Below are 24,367 nucleotides of genomic sequence, written 5' to 3'. Positions count from 1 at the left end.
TGTCACTTTTTAAAAATACTCTTTCATGTTGTCCATTTTCAAAAATACCCATTTTCTATGTATAAAACAACTAAATTCTAAGTCCTAAACTCTAAATACTAAACCCTAACCCCTCAAAACTATATTTAGAGAACCCAAACCTAAAAAAATATTTAACAATGAATTTTACATATTGTAATTGTGTAAAAGAGAGTAAAAATAAAAATGTTTAAAAAAGGGTATTTTTGAAAAGGGATATTCTAAAAAGAGTATTTCTAACAAATTCTCTTTATTATTTGCATGATGTGATGACTATTTGTTTCACACAAAAAATAGAACAAAGAAAGATGAGAGGTGAAGTATAATGATTAATTAAAATTTAATAAGGCAAGTTAGATATAAAATATTATTTTTTTCAATTTGATTGGTTATTAAATATTTTGAAAAGTATTGATGTATTTTCTTTTTTTATAAAGTAAGTAAATTGCAGAGATTAGTATTTGATAATTTTACCATTGATGATTATTATTTATTTGTTCTTTGAGATATTTATTTGTGGTAACAAGATGATGTAATTTTGATAAGGGATAAGGTTAGTTCTATATATGTACTTCCAATAGTAGGATTATCTAAAAATCATTAAAAATATATAAATGTGCCAAACTAATGTAATTTAAAATTGTAAATAAAACCAAGAAATAAAATGTTTTTGGTTAATAAATATTGTCATCTTTTGAATTCTGCAAAAAAAAATTCTTATACGGAAACATTTTATACATTTCATGATAATGTGTATATTGTTGCCAAGAAATAGTATAGAGATTTTGTAGCTAATACTGTAATAATTATCATCTTTTATTTTAAACAATAATTCTCATATTTTGGATTTTGTAAACCTTTGCTCATAATAATGTGAATATATGAAGGAAAAAAAATTATTAATGAGGTTTTTTTAGTGTTAAGCTATAACAAAAAAAATATGGATACTGTTGCCAAATTTTAATATGTAAATCTTTGTATATATGTATATTTGAGATTAAGTCAAAAAATGTATCTGGTCAATATTTTTTTCACCACCAATATTAAGTTTTAAAATTAATATATAGGAGGAGTTTAAGTATTTTATATATCCCTCGCCTTCGGTAAGAATGTAATTTTGACAATTTCACAGATATTTAAAATAATTAAATATACAAACATACTTCGATTTAATATATCCCTACCTAAATCATAATAACTTAAATACAAAGAATATTAGCTTTGTATGAGGAGAAAACCTGAAAACTAGTTGCAAAAGTCGTATTGAAAATGTGAAACAACATTATTTTAAAAATAACTCTAAAACGGCACTCTCTATGAAACATAGAGATTAGAAGTTAACATTTTTAGTTAAATATTAAAATTTCATTGTTTATTTTATTTTATATTTCCCTGGTTTATTGTTTATATAATTTGGAACCAGTTATAATGGTAAAATGGTAGTATACGTATTACAACAAATAAATTATATTCAATATCTCTAAATGAACAAAAATAATTTCTTCAATTTGTTATAAGATAGTTATTTTTAGTTAAAAATCCTCTCACAAATTTTAGTGTATTTTTAATAAGATTATATATATATATATATATATATGCATATATTGTGTATCTTAGATAGTTATTATACAAGATATACCTAGATTCCATATACTGATCATGTACACGAATAAAAGAGATCCAAACAGTTGTATATTCTTTTACATGGTATCATAACCTTAACCTACACTCATTTTGTTTCTTTTGTGAAACACCTCCTCTCTCATTTTATCATTTATTATATTTCTACCAGCAAATTCCTTTTTTTTTTATTTTGTTTGTTTATCTCCTTGTTTCATGATGGCTGAGACTACTCTAGCTGCGTACGAAAAATCATTCGGAATCACCCAAATTCGTGCCTATATTTTTGTCACTCTTGATTTGAATAAGTTGAATTACGAGGTGTGGCGTGAACTTTTCGAGACTCACTGCCTAAGCTTTAGTGTCCTTGGTCACATCGATGGATCCTCGTCACTGACTCCAATGACCGAGAAAAGGTGGAAGGAACGTGATGGACTTGTTAAGATGTGGATATATGGAACCATCACTGATTCACTTCTAGACACCATCATTAAAGTCGGGTGCACAGCTCGAGACTTGTGGATTTCCCTAGAGAATCTCTTTCGTGATAATAAGGAGGCTCGTGCACTTCAATTTGAAAATGAATTGCGCACAATGACGATTGGTGATCTCTCTGTACATGAGTATTGTCAAAAGTTGAAGTCACTTTCAGACCTTTTGACAAACGTTGACTCTCCCATATCAGATCGTGTTCTAGTCATGCACTTACTCAACGGTCTCACAGAGAAGTATGATTACATCCTCAATGTAATCAAACACAAGTCTCCATTTCCCTCTTTCACTGAAGCTCGCTCCATGTTGCTTATGGAAGAAAGTCGTCTCTCCAAACAAAGCAAGCCATCCTTAAGCAACACATATCACCCTTTCTTGCCAAATGTCTTGTTTCCCGTCCCTGGTCCGCAAGAACGCTACCCACAAGAATATCACAATAACATGATCAGCAACAACCACAATAACTACATGGGATACATTTGTAATGGGAAAAATAATTGTGGCAGTTGTACTAGTTGTAGCCAGTACTACAATAATAACAATTGGCGATTCAACCCTAATTCAACTTGGACTTACAGTCATCCTCAATGCGCATACCCGTATCCTCAGGGTGGATCAAGATTCTTTCATAACCAAACGTACCATCCCCAACAACTGCCACTTCACATGCCTACCACCACATCACACAAACTGGCACCAACCAGCATACTTGGGGCAAATAATCCGTACCTACCTGGTGATGCTAATGTCAATTATGTCTCGGCATGCATGAGAGACCAATCGACTTTTATGCCATCTCATCATTCTCATGCATATACTTCCATGCCCCTCTCAACTCCCACCGAAGAGACATGGTACAATGGTACCAAAGACACAAATAACGTTTCTTCATAACTAGGTATTCTATATATTTTTCTTCTAATTCGAACATCATCCTTAACTATATGTGATATCAATCATATATACTTAATGTTACTCATTTAAGTCCTGGTATTCTTTATTTTTCTTCTAAGTTACACAATTTGATTAATCTTTTTCTTTGTTTAATTTCACATTAAGAATCTTTTTCTCGGTTTGTTACTAACAATGATTGTATCACTAGATTTGATTGCTCGGTTTTTATGCTAAGGATAGTCATACCATGAAACAGCTTTGCGCCGTGTACCCAGCGACTCCATCAACATCCGAGCAACTTTCTTTAGCTATCCCTTCATAATTTGAGTTTATATATATAATAAAACGACTGACTTGTTGATAACATTGTGTCATGCATATCAGATGGATTAACATGTTCTTATCCCATATAGTATTATTCTTCTTTGTATAAAGCAAAATGTACCTTTTAAAGTTATTTGTTATAGCAATTAGGACCGTTGTGATAATTAATAATGAATAAAATATTATCTATCAGTGTTCTTATTTTATTTGAGTTTATTCACTCCATTGAAAAATGAAAAGTTAGAAAACCATAACTTATTTTTCTTAATTAATTTCGAAAATTCATCTGGTTTTATAATATAGAACAACCTCAATATCACCAGATACCAAAAAACAACAGGGTTTGAATCTGTTCTATGTTAAGGGAGCAATTCAAACGACAAATATAGAACAACCTTACTATTAACGATCCAATGTATGCCTTAGACCAATAATCATCTTCCCGAAAACACCATGTCATGACTCAAATTGACTAAATGTGTATTCACACGTCAAACATGACAATTCCTAAGTGCAATGCTATATGTCCTCGTTGTGGCACTAATAAACCAGCTTTTGTTTGCTAGCTATAAAATGCTAAAAGCTCACTTGAGAATGTCGTCTGTTGCGTTACATCATAGGTGATTCAGTGACTGACTTTAGATGGAGAACCCCATTTGATGCCGAAAGCTCAGGCTGCTAGAGTGAGATGTAGAATGTGATCTTTTAACTCTCACACCACCTTCTGCAATGTCTTGGTTTTGTACCACTGTAACAAAGAACTTGTGCCTGTCATTTGTTTCCATTGGAACACAGTACTCACTACTAAAACAGGCGTTTATGTTCTTCAACTCCAGGACAATCAGAGTCATATCCAGATATCAGATTATTGTCCGACTCTTCTTCTTCTTCTTCTTCTTCTTCGTCTGACCAAACTGGATAAACTGTCTTGCTACTGTTCTTCCCCAAGTGAGTCTCAACAGATCTCTGATACAGCCCCCGACTTCTATCCAAAAACCCTTCATTCATCATGTTTGCAAATTTTTCCCTGATATCAACGAGAGGGTGCTTTTCAATGAGATGCCGCCTATCATATGCTTCTCTAAGGATCACTGTCTGTGTATCACATTTCATAGAAATGTAGAATATACCAGGGTGACGCTCAAATACTTTGGTGAACTTCTGGGGAAGTGCAAACGGTTTACGAAGATTGCTAACGTTTTGCCTCTCCGTCTTTCTCCCGATTGTTAGATGAAGAAGTTCGTGAAACACTCCGACATTTCTCTTCTCAGACAAATCAGTTCTTGGATCCAAATGAGATGCATCAACATAAGGTGACGTATAAGGGAGTCTCTGCCATTCTTGGAGCCACTCTATGCTCTTCCTCTTCAATCCAAACCCTCTCGTAAATTTCACAGGGAAGGCCATATGATCATTATCTCCAACGGCCTCTCTCAGTTGCAGTTGGGAAACAGCGAGGCTATCATCCCAATGTATCAATTTCAAACCAACAAGGTCGGTAGACAACTTCACTAAACAGAACAAATCCGGGTGCTTAGGAATCAATGAATCTCGATAATCATACGGCAAACCCAAATCCCACCTGAGGTGATCAATGGAATGTAGAGGAAGTGTTCTTTCACAAGTAAGCATAAGAAGTTTACACAACCTCACTAGAACATCCCCTGTATCCACCCTTAAAACATCAGCTTCTTCACAATAAAGGTCCATCGCCTCACGCGTTAAACCGAAGGAAGGAACACGAGTACCAGCACTATCCCAATAACAATGCTCCACGAAAATATTGGGGTATCTCCGAATAAAAGCAGAAAGCTTAAGATCTTGAGGTAAACCAAGCTGACCACGGTGAGGCAAAAGCTTGAAGATGGGTAGTCTCAAATCAGGAGAAGACGAAATAACCGAAACGAGATTACACACAGCTTTAAGATGCTTTTCACGAATCACAACAGCATCAAGTTCTTTATCTTTCACCCATTTCAACTTTACGTTAACTAAACCACATCTCTGCTGAAAAAAATCAAACCTTTCTTTACATTTACACAAACTAACCCTTCCCTGCAGCAACCACCGCATTGTAGCCAAACCTGCGTACTATATAACACAGCTTAAAGTTTCGAAATTTACAGCTAAATCGGTCAAAGTTTGCATCTTTCATGTAAAAAATTAAAGCAATTTGTGAGGTTTTATGGAAATTTTAGAAGAACAATACAAATCTATATCATGAAAAGTATGTGAATCGACGTGATGGTACCTGCAATTACATCTTTTCTCGGTGAGACGAACACAGTCGGTGCGCAACGACGGCAAAGTTACAGAGACGACGGCAGCTAAAGAGTTCTGTTCTTTTTTTCGATGGGCCGTTGCTGAGCCCATTAAAGGGTGACACTAGATGGGCCGGGTCGGGTTGAGTGGGATCGGATATGACGGGTGGGTTTGAGTAAGAAAAGGTCAAACCCGGTATTGTGTGGCGAACAACAGAAATTGCATCTTCTACACAGTTCTGAAGCAAGCAACAAAACAGGGTTTTTGCTAGGGTTTTAACTTTGGCTGCTCTGTCTCAATCCCTTGGACTTTAAACCCCACCCACTTCAGTATAAACTCCATTGAATTTGAGTAGAAAGCTATAAAGATTGAACCTTTATAAGCTTTGAGGGAGAAAAAAAATGGTTCCTTCCAATGGCGCAAAGGTTCTTCGTTTGTTGACTCGTCGATGTCTCTCATCATCGCTTCTACAAGATTTAGGCAATCAGGTTTCGTTCTCCTCCTCATCTCTGTTTCTCTATATCTCTCTCTGTCTCAATTGATTTCAAATTGGTTAGCTTTTTCTTGATTTGCAGAAACTCAGGGGAGTATGTATTGGGAGTTATAGGAGATTGAATACGGGCGTTGGCAATCATGCCAAAGTTGGAGATTACGCTTCAAAATCTGGTAATTGGATTATAAAAGAATGTAATTTTATGAATTTATCAAGTGTAATTTGAGGGTTTTAACATTGTGATCTTGTAATGTAGGGCATGATCGGAGATGGATCAGCTTTGGAGGTTTTAATACTGATTTTGGCTCGACAAGGTCTTTTCATGGAACAGGTAGGATCAGAGGTTCCTTAATTAATTCTTGCAGTTGTTAGGATCACAGTTTTGTATAGTTGAATTGAGTTTTTTTTTTTTTCTGATGTTTTTGCCCGGTTTTGAATACTAGGTTCGACGTTTATGTCTGCTAAGGACTATTATGAACTTCTTGGTGTGAGTAAGAATGCACCAGAAGGTGAAATCAAGAAGGCTTATTATGGGGTAGGGACATTTTGGTTGAGATGGAATGTATTCATTTGATTGAAATTTCTGGTTTCTCAGTGTTTGATGCTATTGTTTGTTTCGTTTTACAGCTTGCTAAGAAACTCCATCCTGATATGAATAAAGATGACCCTGAAGCTGAGAAGAAGTTCCAGGAGGTCTCAAAAGCATATGAAGTGAGATTGACTTTTTACACGGTTTCATTTTATATGATGATCTGTTAGAATCTTATACTGAAGGGAATTGTGGTTTTGGGACCTTTTGTTGAATCAGGTTTTGAAAGATAAGGAGAAGCGTGACCTTTATGACCAGGTAAATAGGCACCATAATAATTTCCTTGGAATTCTGTTATAGCAAGCTAGCGTGGCTCCCTCGATTAACTATTTCAGATGTGATATAAGTTTCTTGGTCATGTCTGCAGGTTGGGCATGAAGCATTTGAGCAAAATGCAAGTGGTGGGTTTCCAAATGATCAAGGCTTCGGTGGTGGTGGTGAAGGGTTTAACCCATTTGATATCTTTGGGAACTTCAATGGCGATGTAATACTTTTACTTCTTGGTTTTCATCTAATAGGTTCCACTCAAAAAATTATTGTTTACAAAGATAGTCAAAAACTTGTTTCCTTTTAGATGGGAATGGATAACTTATCAACTAACATGGTTTGCACGCTAATTTTTTTTGAAAAACAGATCTTCAACATGTTCAGGCAAGATATCGGAGGTCAAGATGTCAAGGTATTACGATCTGCTTTTTCTCCCAGAAATTATTTTTGTGATCCAAGATTAATAGATTCTCGTTTCTTCCTTTCTTTACTGTCGTAAAGGTTTTGCTTGATCTTTCTTTCATGGAAGCTGTTCAAGGATGCACCAAAACTGTGACTTTTCAAACCGAGTTGGCTTGTAATACTTGTGGTATGCATATAGTATGTCGATCAATGTGATTTACATTGTTATTGTCTCACTCTCAAGTTACTAATTGTTGTTTTCTTTCTTCCTTTCACATTTAGGTGGACAAGGTGTTCCTCCTGGTACCAAACGTGAAAAATGCAAAGCCTGTGATGGCACTGGGGTGGTCAGTCTCATGTTACAAAACTCTAGTTTGAACACTGTAATTATATAATTTACGTTTAATTGTGGTTCTAAGTGCTCCAGTTACGTTTTTCAGACAACAATGAGAAGGGGTATATTAAGCATCCAAAAAACTTGCCAGAAGTGTGGTGGAGCTGGTCAAACGTTCTCAGTATGTCATATATTTCGATAATTGCACTTTTCATATCATGTATAATGTTTTACCTGTATGTGTGTCTACATATACATGAAGACAGACACCATTTCTGTTAATTTATCGCTAATGGTTGACCCTAAAGTAGGTTTCTACTTTCTGTAACCAGTGAATTTCTCATCATTTTTCTTGTGTTGATATTACTAGAGTATTTGCAAATCCTGTAGAGGAGGTAGAGTGGTTCGAGGACAGAAGTCAGTGAAAGTCAATATCGATCCAGGTAATTTTCTTTTTTGCATCTATAATAGGTAATAAAAAAAAAATCGTGTTAGTTTTCATCACTTTGATCTCACATTTACTTCATCCCTCAGGGGTTGACAATAGTGATACATTAAAGGTGGCAAGGGTGGGTGGGGCTGATCCTGAAGGTGACCAGCCTGGAGATCTATATGTTACTCTCAAGGTGACTTTTACTGAAATCAACTTTCTAATGACACTCATGGTTAATCACTTTATTGCGTTCTCAGTAACTTGTTTGTATTCTTCCTTAGGTTCGTGAAGATCCTGTGTTCCGTAGAGAAGGATCGGATATTCATGTGGATGCAGTTCTCAGTGTTACCCAGGTGAATTGATTTGGTCTTGACAATCCTGTCTTTAAAATCTCATTCGCTTTTGCCTCCAGCATTTATTTTGGTTCTGGTGCAGTATCTGTGAGTTCGTTTACCGTTTTTGTTTTTTTTCTTGATAACTAAAGTCCATTTCATCTTTTGTCAGGCCATTCTTGGAGGAACCATTCAAGTTCCAACCCTCACTGGTGATGTTGTCGTGAAGGTATCTAAAGTTCTTCACATTTTTAAAATGCTTTGATGATAAAGAAGATCAGATTTTTGGTTGCTAACTAAATTGTAGTTATCTAAAGTTTGGGGGTTTCTGTTCACAACTTGTTGTAGTTTAGGACTTGTCTTAGAACTCCTCCAGCAATCTTACTTGAAAACTCTTTTGTTGTAGGTCCGTCCTGGAACCCAACCTGGTCATAAAGTAGTGCTAAGAAATAAAGGTGAGCTCTTTTGTTCTGTTGATATAAGAGAAATTTTTGAATATGGCCTTCTTTACTTTAGCTAATTAGTGTCTCACTGGATATGAAGAGCATGACACCAACCAAAACAAAAGTTCCTCAAATCCATACCGAACCAGATTCCTGTTTGTTTACTATTTAAATCACATACGTCTGTTTATGATACAAACAGGTATAAGAGCAAGAAAGTCGACTAGATTTGGAGATCAATATGTGCATTTCAACGTCAGCATCCCTGCGTAAGTCCCATCAAAACCTCCCCAAGTAAAATTGTGCCTGCAAATGACATAATAGTCAAACGCCACATCGCAGTCTCTTATGTTTGTTTATGTTCCTTGGCAGAAATATAACTCAGAGGCAGCGTGAACTGCTTGAGGAATTCAGTAAAGCAGAACAAGGTGAATACGAGCAGCGCACGGCATCTGGATCTTCCCAGTGAAAACTGCAAATGCTGCTATAAGCCTAAAAAGCTGTATTTTTGTGGCTCTATCATTAAACCATGGATCATCCTCCTTCTTAATGGATATATCAATCAGACATGATTGAGATTATATTGCGTAGGATTAGTAATAAAGAGTATTTGTTTGGGTTTTACTTTTTTTAACTAGTTCTACAATGCTAGAAGATAAAAAGAAGGAAAAGCGTGTGCTGTTATTGCCAGTATTTGCTTCAAGTGTCGAGGTTTATAAGATACGAAGGTCAAGTGCATACACTTGTGAAACGGTTCATTTTTTTTTTTTTAACTCTTGTCGATCATTTTATATATCTAGTTCGCAAATGTTTATTCCAACCATTTTGTAGCGTACCTAGAAATATATAACTTATAAGTCTATCACTGATGTTTTGTCAATGAATTAGCCAGTTCATATATGCGTTTGGTACATTGTTTAGCTGATGTCAGTGATGGGCTATCTATATACGTTTCCTTATTCGTTTTCTTTTCTTTTCTTAATCCGCTTTTCCGTTCAAATTTTTCGGTTTTACGCATTATTTGGTTGACGATATTCAAATTTCAAACTAAAGATCTAAATTGGATGGTTTGATCAGTTCAGAGTTCAGACTGATTTTGAGTTACATACATCTTTATTGTACAACAAAATTTGATTTTAGATCGGTTTTATTCTTTTTTTGGTTTGGTTTTGATTTGAATTCAGTTCTTTAGATATAGAGAAAATGAATCCATTGAGATCATATAGGATTTGGTTTGGAAGATTTTAGAGGTTTTACAGATTTAGTTTTTGGTTTTTACATGCAAAATAAGAAAAGTTAAGAAAACAAATGAAAATTTAAGAAAAGTCAGATCCATGCGATATCACGGGTGTAATATTTGAAAAAAACAAATAGGTAGAAATTTATATTATAAATTATGAAAACTTTGAAAGTAATAGAATAATTTGAAAGTATGTGCTACAAATAAAATTTAAATTATCTAAAAAAGAGAAAAATAGTAAGTAGGATTAAAATTATATAAATATTAAACATAAATTGTTAGTAAAAACATAACCAGCAAAATAAAACTTATGATAAAAAAAATATTGTTTAATACTTCCTCCGTTTCAAAATGTAGTGTGTTTAAGGTAAAAGCACAAATATTAAGATGGTTTATTTCTCTTTTAAAAAGTATAATATATATTTAAATTAAAAAGATTCAACCAGTCATAAACAAGACTGCATAAATAATGATTACAGATTATTAAATATATAATAAAATTTGCATGGAAATTTACAAAACATCTTATATTTTAAAACAGAAAAAGGAGGCCAAAACATCTTATATATTGAAACGGAGGGAGTATATTATAAATAAAAAATATTTTATGAAGACAAAATTGTTTGAACACATTTAACCGATTCGTATGTGAACAGTTCTTCAGAATGAACGCAAAGAGATCTTTATTGATTAATGCTCAAAATTACAATAAATCAATATCAGAACCCGTTGTGGGATGTTTCTTCATAAATAATTTGGCTCTCCATTAGATTTAGTCGCTTGATAGTGATTGCCAACTCTTGGTTGCTACCTCTTGGGTTATGACCATGATATACTAGATCACAACAATCTCATCAGTGACGTATACAACGACGATCTCGTGGGCTATCATAACGTCATTGGTGATGATCGTTAGTGATGGTGATCTTGCTGATGTTCGGCAAGGAAGCTAGGTTTAAAGCTCTTGGAGTATTCTCGGGCTCTTCCCCTCTTCCCCTCTTTTGTTTTAGGGCCTCTTAATTTATAGACGTCATCAAACCCTAATTCTAATTGAATTGGATTTAATATAGTTGGTTTAGGCTTAACCGAAGTTAACCGAGAGTGAATTTATTTTTTTCCAACAAAAATTTAGAAGAGATCCTTGTTGAAAGACAAGATCTAAAGTTCAAATGTAAAATCAAATTCTGAATCCTTTTCTTGGTGGCTAGGTTTTGCCTCATGACTGCGAGATCCATGAGACATATGCGAGAGGTTAAGGTTTTTAACAAAGATCGATGGTGATGACAGAGGGGAGCGCGAGTGGCTAAAATATTAAGATACCATGAAAAAAGAGAGAGGGAGAGGAAGAACAAAATTTGAAAGAGAAAGCAAACAAAATGGGAAGAAGAATGTCTAAGATAAAGAGAGTAAAAGAAAAAGAAATTAGGTCGACTACTTTTTTTAATTGGATCCCAGATTTTAATATTTTTTCATTAGAATTCAAGTTTTTTTCGAAGGCGGTAATGAATAATCTTTTTCCCCCACGAATCTTTCAATAACGTTTCTGTATGTGCTATTCTAGACCATATTTACAAAATAAAATAAAAACAAATCAAAAACAAAAACAATATATGAAAATATAAAACACTACATAAAAATTAGGGGGAAAAAGCTTAAAAATACTTCATCTATTTTTTATTTGGAAGTTTAATACTTCGTCTTTTTCGATTAGAAGAAAAATACATCATTTAATTAAAACGTGTGATTTAATACTCAAACTAATAAATTTTGTTGGTTTCATGCTTACCATTTTTTGACAAAAATAAAAATCCATTTTTATCCTTACTATATCAATTAAAAATTAATTTTAAATAACATGGCATTAATTTATAAGTTAATTTGAATTAAAATTAATTTTATTTAATATTAATTTTTATTTTTTTACAATCATCTTCATCAAACCTAATTCCTGTTCTCGCTCGCCGTCACGAACTCACAACCACCACCTCCTTGGCATAACCACCACATGGTTCATCCTCAACATGGCTTATTACAGCAGCAACCTATTCTAAAAAGACATATACAATGCAATTGGATGGATTGATCCCTGCCGCCGAAACGATGAACACTATCCACGAAGTCTTCACCGTCTCCAAAGCTTAAACACTAATCGCTCTCTGCAGCACCGTTCCCGCTAAGACAAGGTTGATGCTTGGTGCTATTAAATTTCTTGGGGATTGTTTTCACTATCTTGGTTCTTGAATCTAAAGGGAAGTTTCTTAAAGAGATTTTAAGAGAAGAAGATGAGGAACAGATAGGCGGTGATGCGGCGGAGATGACTGTTCCAATTTGATTTTTTTTTAGTTACTCGATATATATGAAGTCCATTGAATAAAGATTTCTGGTTAATTTTTTTGGAATCACAGATTCATGAATACGTTGGTCTGTTGTTGATGGCAATGATCGATTGTACCAACTTATTGAATCACATGAAATCATATATTCCTATATTTTTGTTTAATACACGATTCCGAAGAAAGAAAGCAGATTTGAAAGTGCTTCAGGTCTTATAAAATACTTAATTGTCTAAACAAAATTTGTATTTTTATAAAAACAAAATTGTAATAAAAATAAATATTAAATAAAATTAATTTTAATTCAAATTAACTTATAAATTAATGCCATGTCATTTAAAATTAAATTTTAATTGATATAGTAAGTGTAAAAACAGTTTTTTATTTTTGTCAAAAAATCGTAAGCATGAAACTAACAAAATTTATTAATTTGAGCATTAAATCACACATTTTAATTAAATGATATATTTTTCTTCCAATCAAAAAAGACGAGGTATTAAACTTCTAAATAAAAAATAGATGAGGTATTTTTAATATTTTTCCCTAAAAGGTAGAAATAAGTCCATTATTGCACATTGGCTGCCAACCCATCCACCCAGGGCCCAAAGAGTATAAAAGGGGTTGCTATGGATTTTTTACAAGTTAAATATTTCATTATGGCTAACCAGAGAACTTGGTACAAGGGTCTGATTCGAAGTATTATTGTAGAAGAAGATGAGCGATCATACAAAGCAATTCACTTTAGTCCATAATGAGATCTTTAACTTGTAAAAAATCCTTCTTGGATGGCAGTACAACGATTCAGGGCTATTGTAACATCCGCGAACCAATTTGCCGGTTTTGGGTGTGGATGTCGATCGATACCAAGAGGGTGTCGGTCGACACCAAAATTTTTTGAATCGACCGGTTTGCTTTAAATCGTCAAAATTAGAATCGGTTGGGTTTGGGAAACCGTAAACCAAGGTATTTAAGTAGAAACTCGAGTTTTGAGAGTGGGGAGCAACTCATAATCGCTTTCCAAAGAGAAACAGAAGGGAGAAAAAGTGTTCTTGAGGGTTTTAGAGTTTTTGGAGAGTTCTTGGCTTTGTTTGGGAGATATGTTCCTGTAGAGTGGAGATCTGGTGTTAGGAACGAGTTAGAAGCTTTCTAGGAGGTTGTGTTCATTGGTTTTGGTCAGAATCTTTCTGCTATAGAGGTGAGTGAATGACCATGGCTGATCTAAGCCTGAGATTCCTTTGTTTTGCTTGTTTTATGTCTGTTTGTGGTTTTTTCTTGCTTGTTGTGGTTATTTCATGGTCTTTACAGCCTTATGTGGCTTCTAGGTGAGCCTTGGACGATTTGGAGGTGGTGGAAGGCGATGAACAGACTCTCGGCTTCGAGCAGAGCGCATATGCGGGGTCGGTGTCGATCGAAACTAGGAGGGTGTCGATCGACACGAAGGAGTTGACGGCGCGAGGACTTGGGCAGGTGTCGGTAGACACCAGATGGAGGTGTCGGTCGACACTGCTAGGGTTTTTGAGTCGTTGAGGGGTGTCGGTCGATGCTGGGAGGCAGTGTCGGTCGACACCAAGAAGCAGTGTCGGTCGACACCAACCCTTCAGCAGGCACTGATACTTGTTTCTCCTTGTTTGTTTATGTTGATTGTTAAACATTGGATTCTCAGTTGCTTATGTGTATTGCCCAGTAGATGGGATGATTACCTCACTGATTGTTTATGACAATACTCATGCATCTCAATTGTTGTTTGTGGTGCAGGTAAAGGAAAATTGTGATCATGGAATCAAGGCAATGAAGAAGATGATGTTTTAGTAGCTCGATTGGTTGTTGTCTGGTTTCTGCTAGGTTGCTAAAGTTGAGTCTTTAGAATATTGTCTAGGATTGTTGGTTCCTTGGTTTACCTTGGAATGATTTATGGGTTTAGTTACTATGGAAGTATTATTGGTTTATTGGTTGTTAGATAATTGTTGGTTGATGTTATTGGTTTATTGATGTTTATTTCGTTGTGTTTTATTAGGGTTAGGATGTTAGTGAGTATGAGATCACTAGTTTAATATTGAATTAAAAACAAAAAAAATTGGGTCGGATCGTTTCAGCAATATACGGTTAAATCTGGTTACTGGCTTGATACACATTTCCTAGATAATGAACATATACGACCACCCCCGAGGTTACATAGATTCAAGACAGCTATCTGGAAAATGGATATAGCCCCAAAACTAAAATATTTTTTTTTATGGAGAATGCTCTCAAGGGCGTTACCAACAGGTACAGAGTTGATGCACCGAAGAATTAATGCAGATACCCAATAAAAGAGATGATGTCAACATGAAGAATCAACATAACATTTGTTCTTCACTTGCTTTTATGTGCAGTCGATTTGGAGAGGAAGCCAAAATCTTAACCAAAACATCACCAGTATGACAAGTAGTTTTGAGGAAATTTTTTAAGGTATTGTAGATTGTTACAACAACTAAAATCTTACTACTCTTGAACGTCAACTACTTATTTGGACTTTATGGAGAATATGAAAGAGTAGAAATCTTCTAATTTATAAAAGGAAAGGTAATACTTGGCAACAAGATCTCACAAAAGTGGTCAATGAAATGGGTAAACTGTTGGTATGATGATACATAAAGTGAACGACACACCAACAACATCAGTCACAACATTCTCACTGGACACAACCTAAAGACAGTTTTGTTAAATATAATTATGACTGCCAATTTCTTCTGGATGGTATTGAACCACAAGCAGGTTGGATTATAAAAGATCATAGTGGTTTCTATGCTAATGCTGGTCACAATAAAGGAATGTTATGCAATAGTATCTTGGAAGCAGAACTCCAGGCTTTGCTATGCAACAAGCTTGGATACGCCGATACGAAAGAGTAGTCTTTGAAGGTGATAATGCAACCATTACAAAACTGGTTACAGGTAAACAATACAACTTCCGAGTTCACAATTGGGTTTTCGTGAGGTCAAATATTGGGAACAGAACTTCATGGAGGTAGCATACGTCTGGACACGAAGACACAATAACAAAGTTGCAAATCGCTTAGTCAAAGAACCTTTACCAAACAATGTTTCTTTTGCCAGTTACTATTACATCCCTGTTTTCCTTGTAAATGTCCTCGATGAAGATCACTTTTTCTGGTAATAAAAACATTTCATATAATTTTTTTAAAAAAGTCAACTATTGTATTTTGTTATATGTACTAATAAAAATTAACCTCATGCTTAAATGCTAAAAAACCAAATAGAATCACAAACACTAAATAACTTTACAGGATATCATGTTAAAAAAATATATTTTACAGTGTAATAACTAAAAAACTAAATAGAATCTCAAATACTAAATAAAACAAACTAAATCTAACAAAAAAAAAGGTCACACAATGTATTGCAGATTAAAAATCAATATTCACATTTTAGCCGCTCAAGCGGCTGAAAAATTTAGTTATTGCTCTATTTACAAAACATCCAAAATTTAACAAGCAAATAGAATATAAATCGTAAATAAAAAAAAATTATAGACTTGTCATATACTACAAGTTAAAATCTAGTTACTATACAAAACGATATCTTGTAATGCTACTGAAAACCAATATTTCTGTCATGATTAATCCAAACTGTTTTGTTTCTACTTGTTTTCTCCTGTAGTAATTACATGAAACCAAACGACGATACTAAAAAAAAATTCTTTCCTTCGTTGGATCAAACAGTTGTTTGTACATTGACATCATCAACAAATAGTTAAATACACTCATAACTTAGTTGATTGTAATTGTTGTATACACATATATATATATATATATACTTTTTTCCAAATTACAAAAGATCTAGGGAATTTTCGTGAACTTCCAAAGTTGATATTTTAATAGACACGTTAAGTTGATATTGTATGTTGTTTATAAAAGACCAACTAAACGACATCGTGCTCGGGTTATTGTGAAGCCTCCCCAGTTTAGAATATCCTTTGTTGGTCACGAAGTGAAGGTATAGGTAGCCCGCTAAAGATAAAGCCCAATATGGAAGCGACGTCGTATAAGGCTTAACGGTTATCTTCAAATTTGGAAAACGACAACAAAAAATAAAACACCGAGCAGAGAGAGAAGTGGTGAATCATGAATGCAAAAGCTTGTACGGAGGAGAAAAAGTTGCGCTTTTTCGTAGCCCTTGATACGCTTGATGACAGAGGATTATGACACCTGTGCTCTCCTCTCTAGGGTTTTCCCGAGTTACCCATTCTCTTGTCTTGTGTATATATATACAAAATGTTCTTATTACTCGATCTGCCTTTGGCTTATTACTCTGTTTCTGCTTGCTTTGTGAGTTTCCCCTTTGTAAGTGCGATTAGTGACTCCTTTGCGAGTTTCCCTTTGGGGGGTTTTCTTCTTCTAAGTTGGGATTTTCTTAGCCTTGCTTTGGTTTTGTTACGGTTTTTGCTGTGATTAGTGAACAATAAGGAGCTTTTGGTTAGGTTTTTTTTTATAGCGTGTAATCCTCCTTTAGCTAGTTTGGTCATTCTTTGGTAAAGCAGCTATCACATTTGTTCGATCTAGCCACAAACTCATCATTGACCTGTTTCTTGTCATTGATAAAACTTTCATCTTTTGTCATTTCTTTGATGAAAATGCCTTCTTTCGATTCTAAGTTGGAACTTGCTTCGCTTGCTTTGGTTTGTTACAGTTTTTTCTTGTGTATTGTCTTCAATTTTTAGTGTGATTAGTGGACAATGAGGAGATTTTTAGCTAGGTTTTAGCGTTTAATCCTCCTTCAGCTAGTTTGGTCATTCTTTAGCAAAGAAGCTATCACATTTGTTCGATCTAGTCACAAACTTATCATTGATCTGTTTCTTATCATTGATTAAAATGTCTTCTTTTGCCATTTCTTTGATGAAAAAGTCAGTCTTCTTTTTCATGCTGATAAGTGTTACCTTTTAGGGTTTTTTTCTAAGTTGGAACTTGTTTAGCTCGCCATGGTTTGTTACGGCTTTCGCTTGTGCATTGAATTTCATTTTTAGTGTGATTAGTGAACAATGATGGGGGTTTTAGCGTTTAGTTTGGTCATTCTTTGGTAAAGAAGCTAGCACATCACATTTGTTCGATTTAGCCACAAACTCATCTTTGATCTGTTTTTTGTTCATTGATAAGAATGCCTTCTTTTTGCCTTTTTCAGTGTGATTAATGAACGAGGAGGAGGATTTAGTTGCGTATTAGGGTCTTTTGCTACGGTTTTTGCTTGTTCCATTGCCTTTTCAGTGTGCTTAGTGATGAGGAGCTTTAGTTTGGTCATTCTTTGGTAAAGAAGCTATCACACTGGTTCGATTTAGGCGTTTAGCTACAAACTCATCTCTCTGTTTCTTTTCATTGATAAAAGTGTCTTCTTTTTGCTATATCTTTTATTTAACTTGTAAGCAAATTTCCTCTTTTTGCCTTTTTCAGTGTGATTAGTGAAAGATTTAGGAGCTTTTAGTTTGTTTTTTTAGTGTTTAATCCTTTGATCATTCTTTGGTAATGAAGCTAGCACATCACATTTGTTCATTTAGCCACAAACTCATCTTTGATCTGTTTCTTGTCATTGATAAAAATGTCTTTTTTTGCTATTTCTTTGATAAAAATGTCTTCTTTTGCAGTGTGACTCGTGTTACCTTTTAGGGTTTTCTTCTAAGTTGGGAATTATTTAGCTTGCTTTGGTTGGTTACGGTTTTTGCTTGTGAATTGTCTTCTGCAGTGAGATTAGTGAAATGAGGAGCTTCTAGTTAGGTTTTTTAGCGTTTAATCCTCCTTTAGTTTAGTCATTCTTTGGTAAATTCATTCTTTTTGCTAGTTCTTTGATCTAATTTGGAATTAAGCAAAGGTCTCCAAAACTCTCTTACCATTTCCTGTTCACATTCATAATGTATTAACATTGAACCTTGCAAATTTTCAGGGTTGAAGTAATTTCAGATGGCACTCCCCCCCTATGATCCCAGTTTCACAATGGCATTCAGAATCGGCGGAGGGACAGAGATTGTGAATGACCAAGAAGAGCACGGTAAACTTGTCACTCTAGAATATACTCTTTTTCTGTTTTTTTTTGGCTTTCAACTGATGCAAACAAATGTACCTATGCTGGTTTTAAAACATTTTTTTTTATCTAATCCCTTGTAAGATGGGAATACATTCAAATCTGATTTATTTTTCCATTTGTGGCCTTGTCTTTGCAGATGAATCTGCTTCTGCTGCAATCGTAGCGGCTGATCTGATCAGCTCTGCACGGCTTGCACTTAAGCTGGATAGCGTCCATACTGAGTACTCAGCTCAGTATTTGGTGGACAATGCTGGCTCACACGGGCGCAAGCTCACTGTCAAAGACTGCCTTGAGTGTGCGTTAAACAAAGGCATACCGAAAGCAGAAGATTGGCCACACTTGGGATCTGTGTCAAAACCCCCATCATCGTACAAACCTGCTCTCGTTTCCATGAAAGGACAAGTGATTGAGCCTAAGGATATTGAGGAAGCACGTGACTTGTTGGTGCATCAACCTGTGGGAGCAAAACTGCATGTGTTCAGTCCACACCTTGAACTTCAACAAGACGTAAGTTTCTGCTAGTGCTAGACAAAATGAGAGAGTAATCACAAACATTTGATTTATAATTAATATTTGTTCATTTGTTTTGTGTGGTCGGGAATTTACTGTGGGTCGTCAGGTGAGCCAGCCAGTTATGTTGGACTTAGAGATGGGATCATTCTTGGAGTCGAGAAGATCTATGGAAAGTCCATCGCGACAGTGAAGGTATGGTACAAGAATAAGTTCATAATACTCAAAGTGGCTTTGAGCAGGATGTTTTATTACAACTCTGGAAGGGCAGGGCAGCCTCGCATGGTAGGGCCAACAGGTCTGCTTGTTGACTTTTGTGTCCCACGCCTATCCATCGATTAAGCAAAGATGATATCTTATCTAGTGGAAGAATTTGTTACAGTATACCTTTTTTTCTAATATGTAAGACCCTTAAGAAGTTGAGATCTCTACTTTCTAAAAGACATATAATTTGGATGATGGATTTGTCATTATAAGATATCATGCATCAAGGATGGTCATTTCAGCTCCTAATCTTAGATACCTTGAATTGTGTGTTTAGTTTTGTTAAAGTCCAGTCCTCGTATGCAGAGAGAAGCAATGATTTGGCAAATCAGATATGTAGATAACAGAAGATGCTATCGACGTAAAGAAAAAAATACAGGAAAACTAATCTCGGATTAAACTCTCTAAGCTAGACCCATCTCAAAACTCTCCACTAGCTCTTAACCATAATTTAAAACATGGGTTTTACCTAACTAGCACCTAACTTCAATTGCATAATCCGTGATTTACTTTTTATTCATGAAAAGGTTGTTATTTTCTTCACGTTAAACCAACATCAATATCCATCTGTTCGTCTGTTAAATAAGAGACGTCTCATAACATCCTATTATTATTAGAGGGCTATTAAATGTAGGATTTTTATAGAGTTTGAAAGAATTTAGATTTTCAGTGTTATTTAATTCTTTTATTTTTTTTGTTTGTCAACAAAATTTTAATTCAAAAGAGCCAATTGGAAAGGAATTTTTTTGTTTTTTTGCATACAGGACATGATGCGCTGAGATTCACATTTTACGCGCCAAATAATCCGTATTTACATTTGCATTCATAGAAATTAGAGATAGAGAGTAAGTAGAGGACTCCCCCTGCCGATTTTGATGTCGTCGAGATGAATAGTCAACCAGTCGAAGGAGAAAACACCATCTTTACCAAGTGTAAACAGTTTGTGAAAACACCACATCGCGGTAGTCATGCCCAATCATACATCGCATATGCCAAATGAAAGCTTTTAAATTCTATTCTTATTCAATTTATTGGTTTCAGAATTCTATTAAATGCTAGTATTATTTAATATTAAAGTTACTAGGACTCAACCTCCGAACTTTGGAGGAATACATATTTTTAAAATCTTTAACGAATAAAATTAAAATTAAAATTAAAATTAAATTTGAATTTAAATTTCTAAATTATGAAATAATTTAAATTTAAATTTCTAAATTATGAAGAAAAAAGTAATAAAATAGCTTGAAAGTATATATAGGTTACAAATAAAAATTAAAATTATCCTATAAATAATAAATAGCGCTAAAACAATACACATACATTCTCCGAAAACACAACAATTAATCAAAAATGAAAATTATGATAAAAAAGATTATGGCAAAAGAAAGACTATGTCAAAAATTATCAAATAAAAAGTTATAATGAATCAAGACAACCTGGCAAAAAAAATATTTTTTAAAGATTAAAAATATAAGATATTTTATGAACAATTACAATAAAGAGATACAACTCTCATAAAAATATTATGATGAAGAGACGTGACGCTAAATGAACTATTGAACAAAGAGTTACAATAAATAGATACAACTTTTAAATAAAATAATTATCAAAATAAAATATATTTAATCCTGATTGAAAATGTAGCAACGGAAAATTATAACACAACTTCTAAAAATAAAATATTAAATAGCTAAATATTGAAAATATATATTTTATAAAAAAATACGTCCATATAGGACGCAACCATGATATTTAAAGTTGATTAAATATTACTATATTGTTTCAAAATTCTTTATTTACCTCGAGATTAGGCTTCCAATCTCGGAATCATGTTTTAATTAATGTTCGGTTGAAAAAAAAAACTATAGAATAATATTGTATATTAGATATTGAATTCAAATTACTTAGTTCCAAGATAATCCCGAAAAAAATTGTATTAAAAGAAAAATGATTTGTTAGTTGTGAGACAAATATATATAGAGTTCAAAAGACATGAACTTTTAAATACAGATTACTGTTTGTGAAAGATAAGATTATTTGAACCAAATGTTATAACCAAATAGTAAAAGCTGTTTTTTTATTTATTTTATTCTTTTGGGTTGAAATATAGTAAAAATTGTTAGAATCTAGATTTTCTATTTTCAGGATATGAATTTTTTTTTTCTAAAAGGATATGAAATTTTAGAAAAAAAAAAAAACTAAAATCAAAAACCATTTGATAAAGCAGTTCAAAACCTACATATTGATTCATGCGTTACTGAAAAAAAGAAAACTAGATTCTCTATTTCACCGGAAACTACATTTTTCAGAAATATTGAATGGGTAAAAAAGTAGATTTGATCCAGAAAATATTTACCTTTTTACTTTCTAAAAAGTAAACAATCTCTTCCTGAACCATTTTTCTCCTTGAGATACAATGAACAATGGAGTGGCGTCTAGTCTACTACTACTAACATTCATCAGATCTAGTCCTCCATCTCAAACTCCCGCCATATATACACAACACACAGACACAAGTGGTGGTGACTTGTACTCTTGTCTCTTCCTCTCTTTTGTCGGTAATGGAGTTACCCGTCGTAGATCTGTCTCGTTACCTTGAATCCTCCGGCGACGATTTGGGAACTGATCTGCTCGATTCGTGCCGAGAAGTGAGCCGGATCCTCAGAGAAACCGGAGCTCTCCTTGTCAAAGATCCGCGATGTAGCGCTCAAGACAACGATCGATTCATCGATATGATGGAGACTTATTTCCAAAAGTCCGATGATTTCAAACGACTCCAACAGAGACCTCATCTCCACTATCAGGTTTCGGTTCCCCCTTTAAAAAAAAAAATCGAATCTTTGATGTAACCCATCACATTCAAATTCAATTTCTAGAACCTGAGTTAAGCCCAATGGTTAGGGCACACATCTTAGTGTTGTTGTTTGAAAAAGTTTCAATCTTTTTTTTATTAAGGTTGGTGTGACGCCGGAGGGAGTTGAAGTTCCTAGAAGTTTGGTTGATGAAGAGATGCAAGAAAAATTCAAGACTATGCCTGATGAATACAAACCACATATTCCTAAAGGACCAGATCATAAGTGGAGATATATGTGGAGAGCTGGTCCTCGCCCATCTAACACACGGTTTAAGGTGTGATCTTTTGTGATACATTCCAATAAGATTTGCTATTGTATATGTGTTTATTTATATTGATTTGGAAGTGGCGTTGGTTTAGGAGCTCAACGCTGAGCCTGTTATACCGGAAGGTTTTCCAGAGTGGAAAGAAGTAATGGACTCATGGGGTTATAAGATGATATCTGCGGTGGAGGTGAGGCTTTGCTACAACAGAGTTGGAATCTGATGCTTGTACTAATTATTATGTGCTGATGGGTTTTAGATTCTTAAATTGTTTAGGTTGTTGCTGAAATGGCAGCGATCGGGTTTGGTTTGCCTAAAGATGCATTTACAGCACTCATGAAGCAGGTAACTTTATTAGATTTCTGTGGGAGCAAGAGTCCTATAGTTAGCTTAACTTGTTGATGAATGGTTAAGGGGGAATGGGTTTGGATTTCTTAAGTGGAAGAGTGTACGTTGTTCTTGTGAATCTCAGGGTCCTCATCTTCTTGCTCCAACGGGAAGTGATCTTAGCTGTTACAATGAGGAGGGGACGATATTTGCAGGATACCACTACGACCTCAATTTTCTAACAATTCATGGAAGAAGTAGATTCCCTGGTCTGTATATTTGGTTAAGGAATGGGGAAAAGGTTGCGGTTAAAGTTCCCGTAGGATGCCTCTTGATTCAAACTGGAAAACAGGTACGGAGATGTTAGTGCGTTCTGTTTTACTTGAAGCATCTGTGAACAGCCAAATAAACATCTCGAATTATGTAATTGAAGTTAACTGTGCTAAAAAATGTTGGTGTTCAGATAGAATGGCTGACTGCTGGAGAATGCATTGCCGGAATGCATGAGGTGGTTGTCACGAGCAAGACTAAGGATGCAATCAAATTAGCAAAAGAACAAAACCGAAGCCTATGGAGAGTTTCCTCGACTGTAAGTCAAAACCAATTTCCTTATACGTTTCCAGGAAAAGCTCAACTCTTTTGGTTTTTATTTATCTAAAAGGATTTGTTTTTGTTGCAGTTGTTTGCCCACATTGCCTCTGATGCGGAGCTGAAGCCTTTGGGACATTTCGCGGAATCATCACTGGCAAGCAAATATCCGGCGATACCTGCAGGAGAGTATGTTGAACAAGAGCTCTCTGTTATCAATCTAAAAGGAAAGAAAGGATTTTCATAACTTTCGGTTGTCTTTAGCTACACAATCAGTTGCTGCAAGGGTTCTACTTCCTGTTCGATTCTGAAAGTTTAAAAGATTGAAACTCTGCTTTTGCTGAAGCATTTGACATTTGATAACTCAGAAGTCCGTCAAATTTAGGACGTATGTTTGAACCGGTTAAATTTTACTTTATTTTTTAGGTAAACCTACACATACAAATTTAAAGCCCTGGTATTCAAATGGCCGCTACTACATGCAACATATTGAATGTAGGAATGTCTGGTACGAGGTAGATACTTTTGTGGTAGGCCACCTCCAAAAAGTAGAGCTGTGCTCAAGCTCAACCTTAATGTGTGTGGTGGACCATAAACCAATGATTAGACAGTAGCCGCATGGGATTCAAACCAGATTGTACATCCATGTGCAAGATTTCATTCACAGATCACCTGCCTTAACCTCACCTCATACTATGGCATTGAATGGCGTGGCTGATAAAAAGGCAGGGGATCTGCGCATACAGTTCCTCTGTCTCAAAAACACCATTCAACATTTTTCTTCTTTCTAAAAAGTTACGCAGTTGTTCTGTGGACAGTTTAATTTTTTTTTGTCTTTTAGCCATAAATGCAGGAGAAACATCGGTTAACTCACCCACAGGTTTTTTGAAGCTGTCCATCGGCAGATCAAAAAATTTGCCCACAGATTCAACACATTTATCCTCTATATATAATACACCATTTCTTCCCTTTTACAACTAACACAAAACAAATATTTCAAATTCCTCTCAACTC

General features: G+C 34.7%; 5 protein-coding genes across 9 annotated transcripts; 4 read left to right on the top strand and 1 right to left on the bottom strand.

The window, feature by feature from the left end:
- The first annotated feature begins 1,824 nt into the window (after positions 1-1,824).
- LOC104725288 (uncharacterized) lies at positions 1,825-3,546 on the top strand. The gene is made up of 2 exons (XM_010443919.3): positions 1,825-3,028; positions 3,233-3,546. The coding sequence occupies exon 1, from the start codon at positions 1,855-1,857 to the stop codon at positions 3,022-3,024; it is 1,170 nt and encodes a 389-aa protein (XP_010442221.1). The 5' UTR covers positions 1,825-1,854; the 3' UTR covers positions 3,025-3,028; positions 3,233-3,546.
- Positions 3,547-3,620: 74 nt separating this feature from the next.
- On the bottom strand, positions 3,621-5,855 carry LOC104725287 (protein WHAT'S THIS FACTOR 9, mitochondrial). 2 transcript variants are annotated; one of them, XM_010443917.3, is made up of 2 exons: positions 5,600-5,855; positions 3,621-5,439 (listed from the first exon to the last, which is right to left on the bottom strand). In XM_010443917.3, exon 2 carries the CDS (start codon positions 5,419-5,421, stop codon positions 4,153-4,155), a length of 1,269 nt encoding a protein of 422 aa, XP_010442219.2. In that variant the 5' UTR covers positions 5,422-5,439; positions 5,600-5,855; the 3' UTR covers positions 3,621-4,152. The 2 variants fall into 2 exon arrangements, with proteins under 2 accessions (XP_010442219.2, XP_010442220.2); XM_010443918.3 differs by having other exon boundaries at positions 3,621-5,432; positions 5,600-5,691.
- LOC104725286 (chaperone protein dnaJ GFA2, mitochondrial-like) lies at positions 5,799-9,723 on the top strand. Its single transcript, XM_010443916.3, has 18 exons — positions 5,799-6,098; positions 6,186-6,276; positions 6,360-6,434; positions 6,547-6,638; positions 6,731-6,814; positions 6,912-6,950; positions 7,060-7,176; positions 7,327-7,371; positions 7,461-7,548; positions 7,644-7,708; positions 7,802-7,876; positions 8,066-8,138; positions 8,230-8,321; positions 8,410-8,481; positions 8,633-8,689; positions 8,867-8,915; positions 9,106-9,172; positions 9,276-9,723. The coding sequence occupies exons 1-18, from the start codon at positions 6,012-6,014 to the stop codon at positions 9,370-9,372; spliced, it is 1,365 nt and encodes a 454-aa protein (XP_010442218.1). The 5' UTR covers positions 5,799-6,011; the 3' UTR covers positions 9,373-9,723.
- Positions 9,724-16,568: 6,845 nt separating this feature from the next.
- On the top strand, positions 16,569-19,570 carry LOC104725285 (protein HEAT-INDUCED TAS1 TARGET 5). Of its 4 annotated transcripts, none has more exons than XM_010443915.3 (4): positions 16,569-16,702; positions 18,407-18,511; positions 18,684-19,054; positions 19,167-19,570. In XM_010443915.3, exons 2-4 carry the CDS (start codon positions 18,424-18,426, stop codon positions 19,248-19,250), a joined length of 543 nt encoding a protein of 180 aa, XP_010442217.1. In that variant the 5' UTR covers positions 16,569-16,702; positions 18,407-18,423; the 3' UTR covers positions 19,251-19,570. The 4 variants fall into 4 exon arrangements, with proteins under 4 accessions (XP_010442217.1, XP_010442215.1, XP_087326927.1 ...); XM_010443913.3 differs by having other exon boundaries at positions 16,672-16,818; XM_087470801.1 differs by having other exon boundaries at positions 16,672-16,818; positions 19,145-19,570.
- Positions 19,571-21,570: 2,000 nt separating this feature from the next.
- Positions 21,571-23,784, top strand: LOC104725284 (uncharacterized). Its single transcript, XM_010443912.2, has 7 exons — positions 21,571-22,125; positions 22,277-22,450; positions 22,536-22,628; positions 22,715-22,783; positions 22,911-23,117; positions 23,229-23,354; positions 23,445-23,784. The coding sequence occupies exons 1-7, from the start codon at positions 21,883-21,885 to the stop codon at positions 23,598-23,600; spliced, it is 1,068 nt and encodes a 355-aa protein (XP_010442214.2). The 5' UTR covers positions 21,571-21,882; the 3' UTR covers positions 23,601-23,784.
- The last annotated feature ends 583 nt before the right edge of the window (positions 23,785-24,367 follow it).

Source organism: Camelina sativa, chromosome 11 (genome assembly GCF_030686135.1).
Source record: "Camelina sativa cultivar CO46 ecotype springtype chromosome 11, ASM3068613v1".
In the NCBI taxonomy this organism is placed as follows: Eukaryota; Viridiplantae; Streptophyta; class Magnoliopsida; order Brassicales; family Brassicaceae; genus Camelina; species Camelina sativa.
The sequence above is the reverse complement of the archived record's forward strand: the minus strand, read 5'-3'. Positions and strand labels throughout refer to the sequence as shown.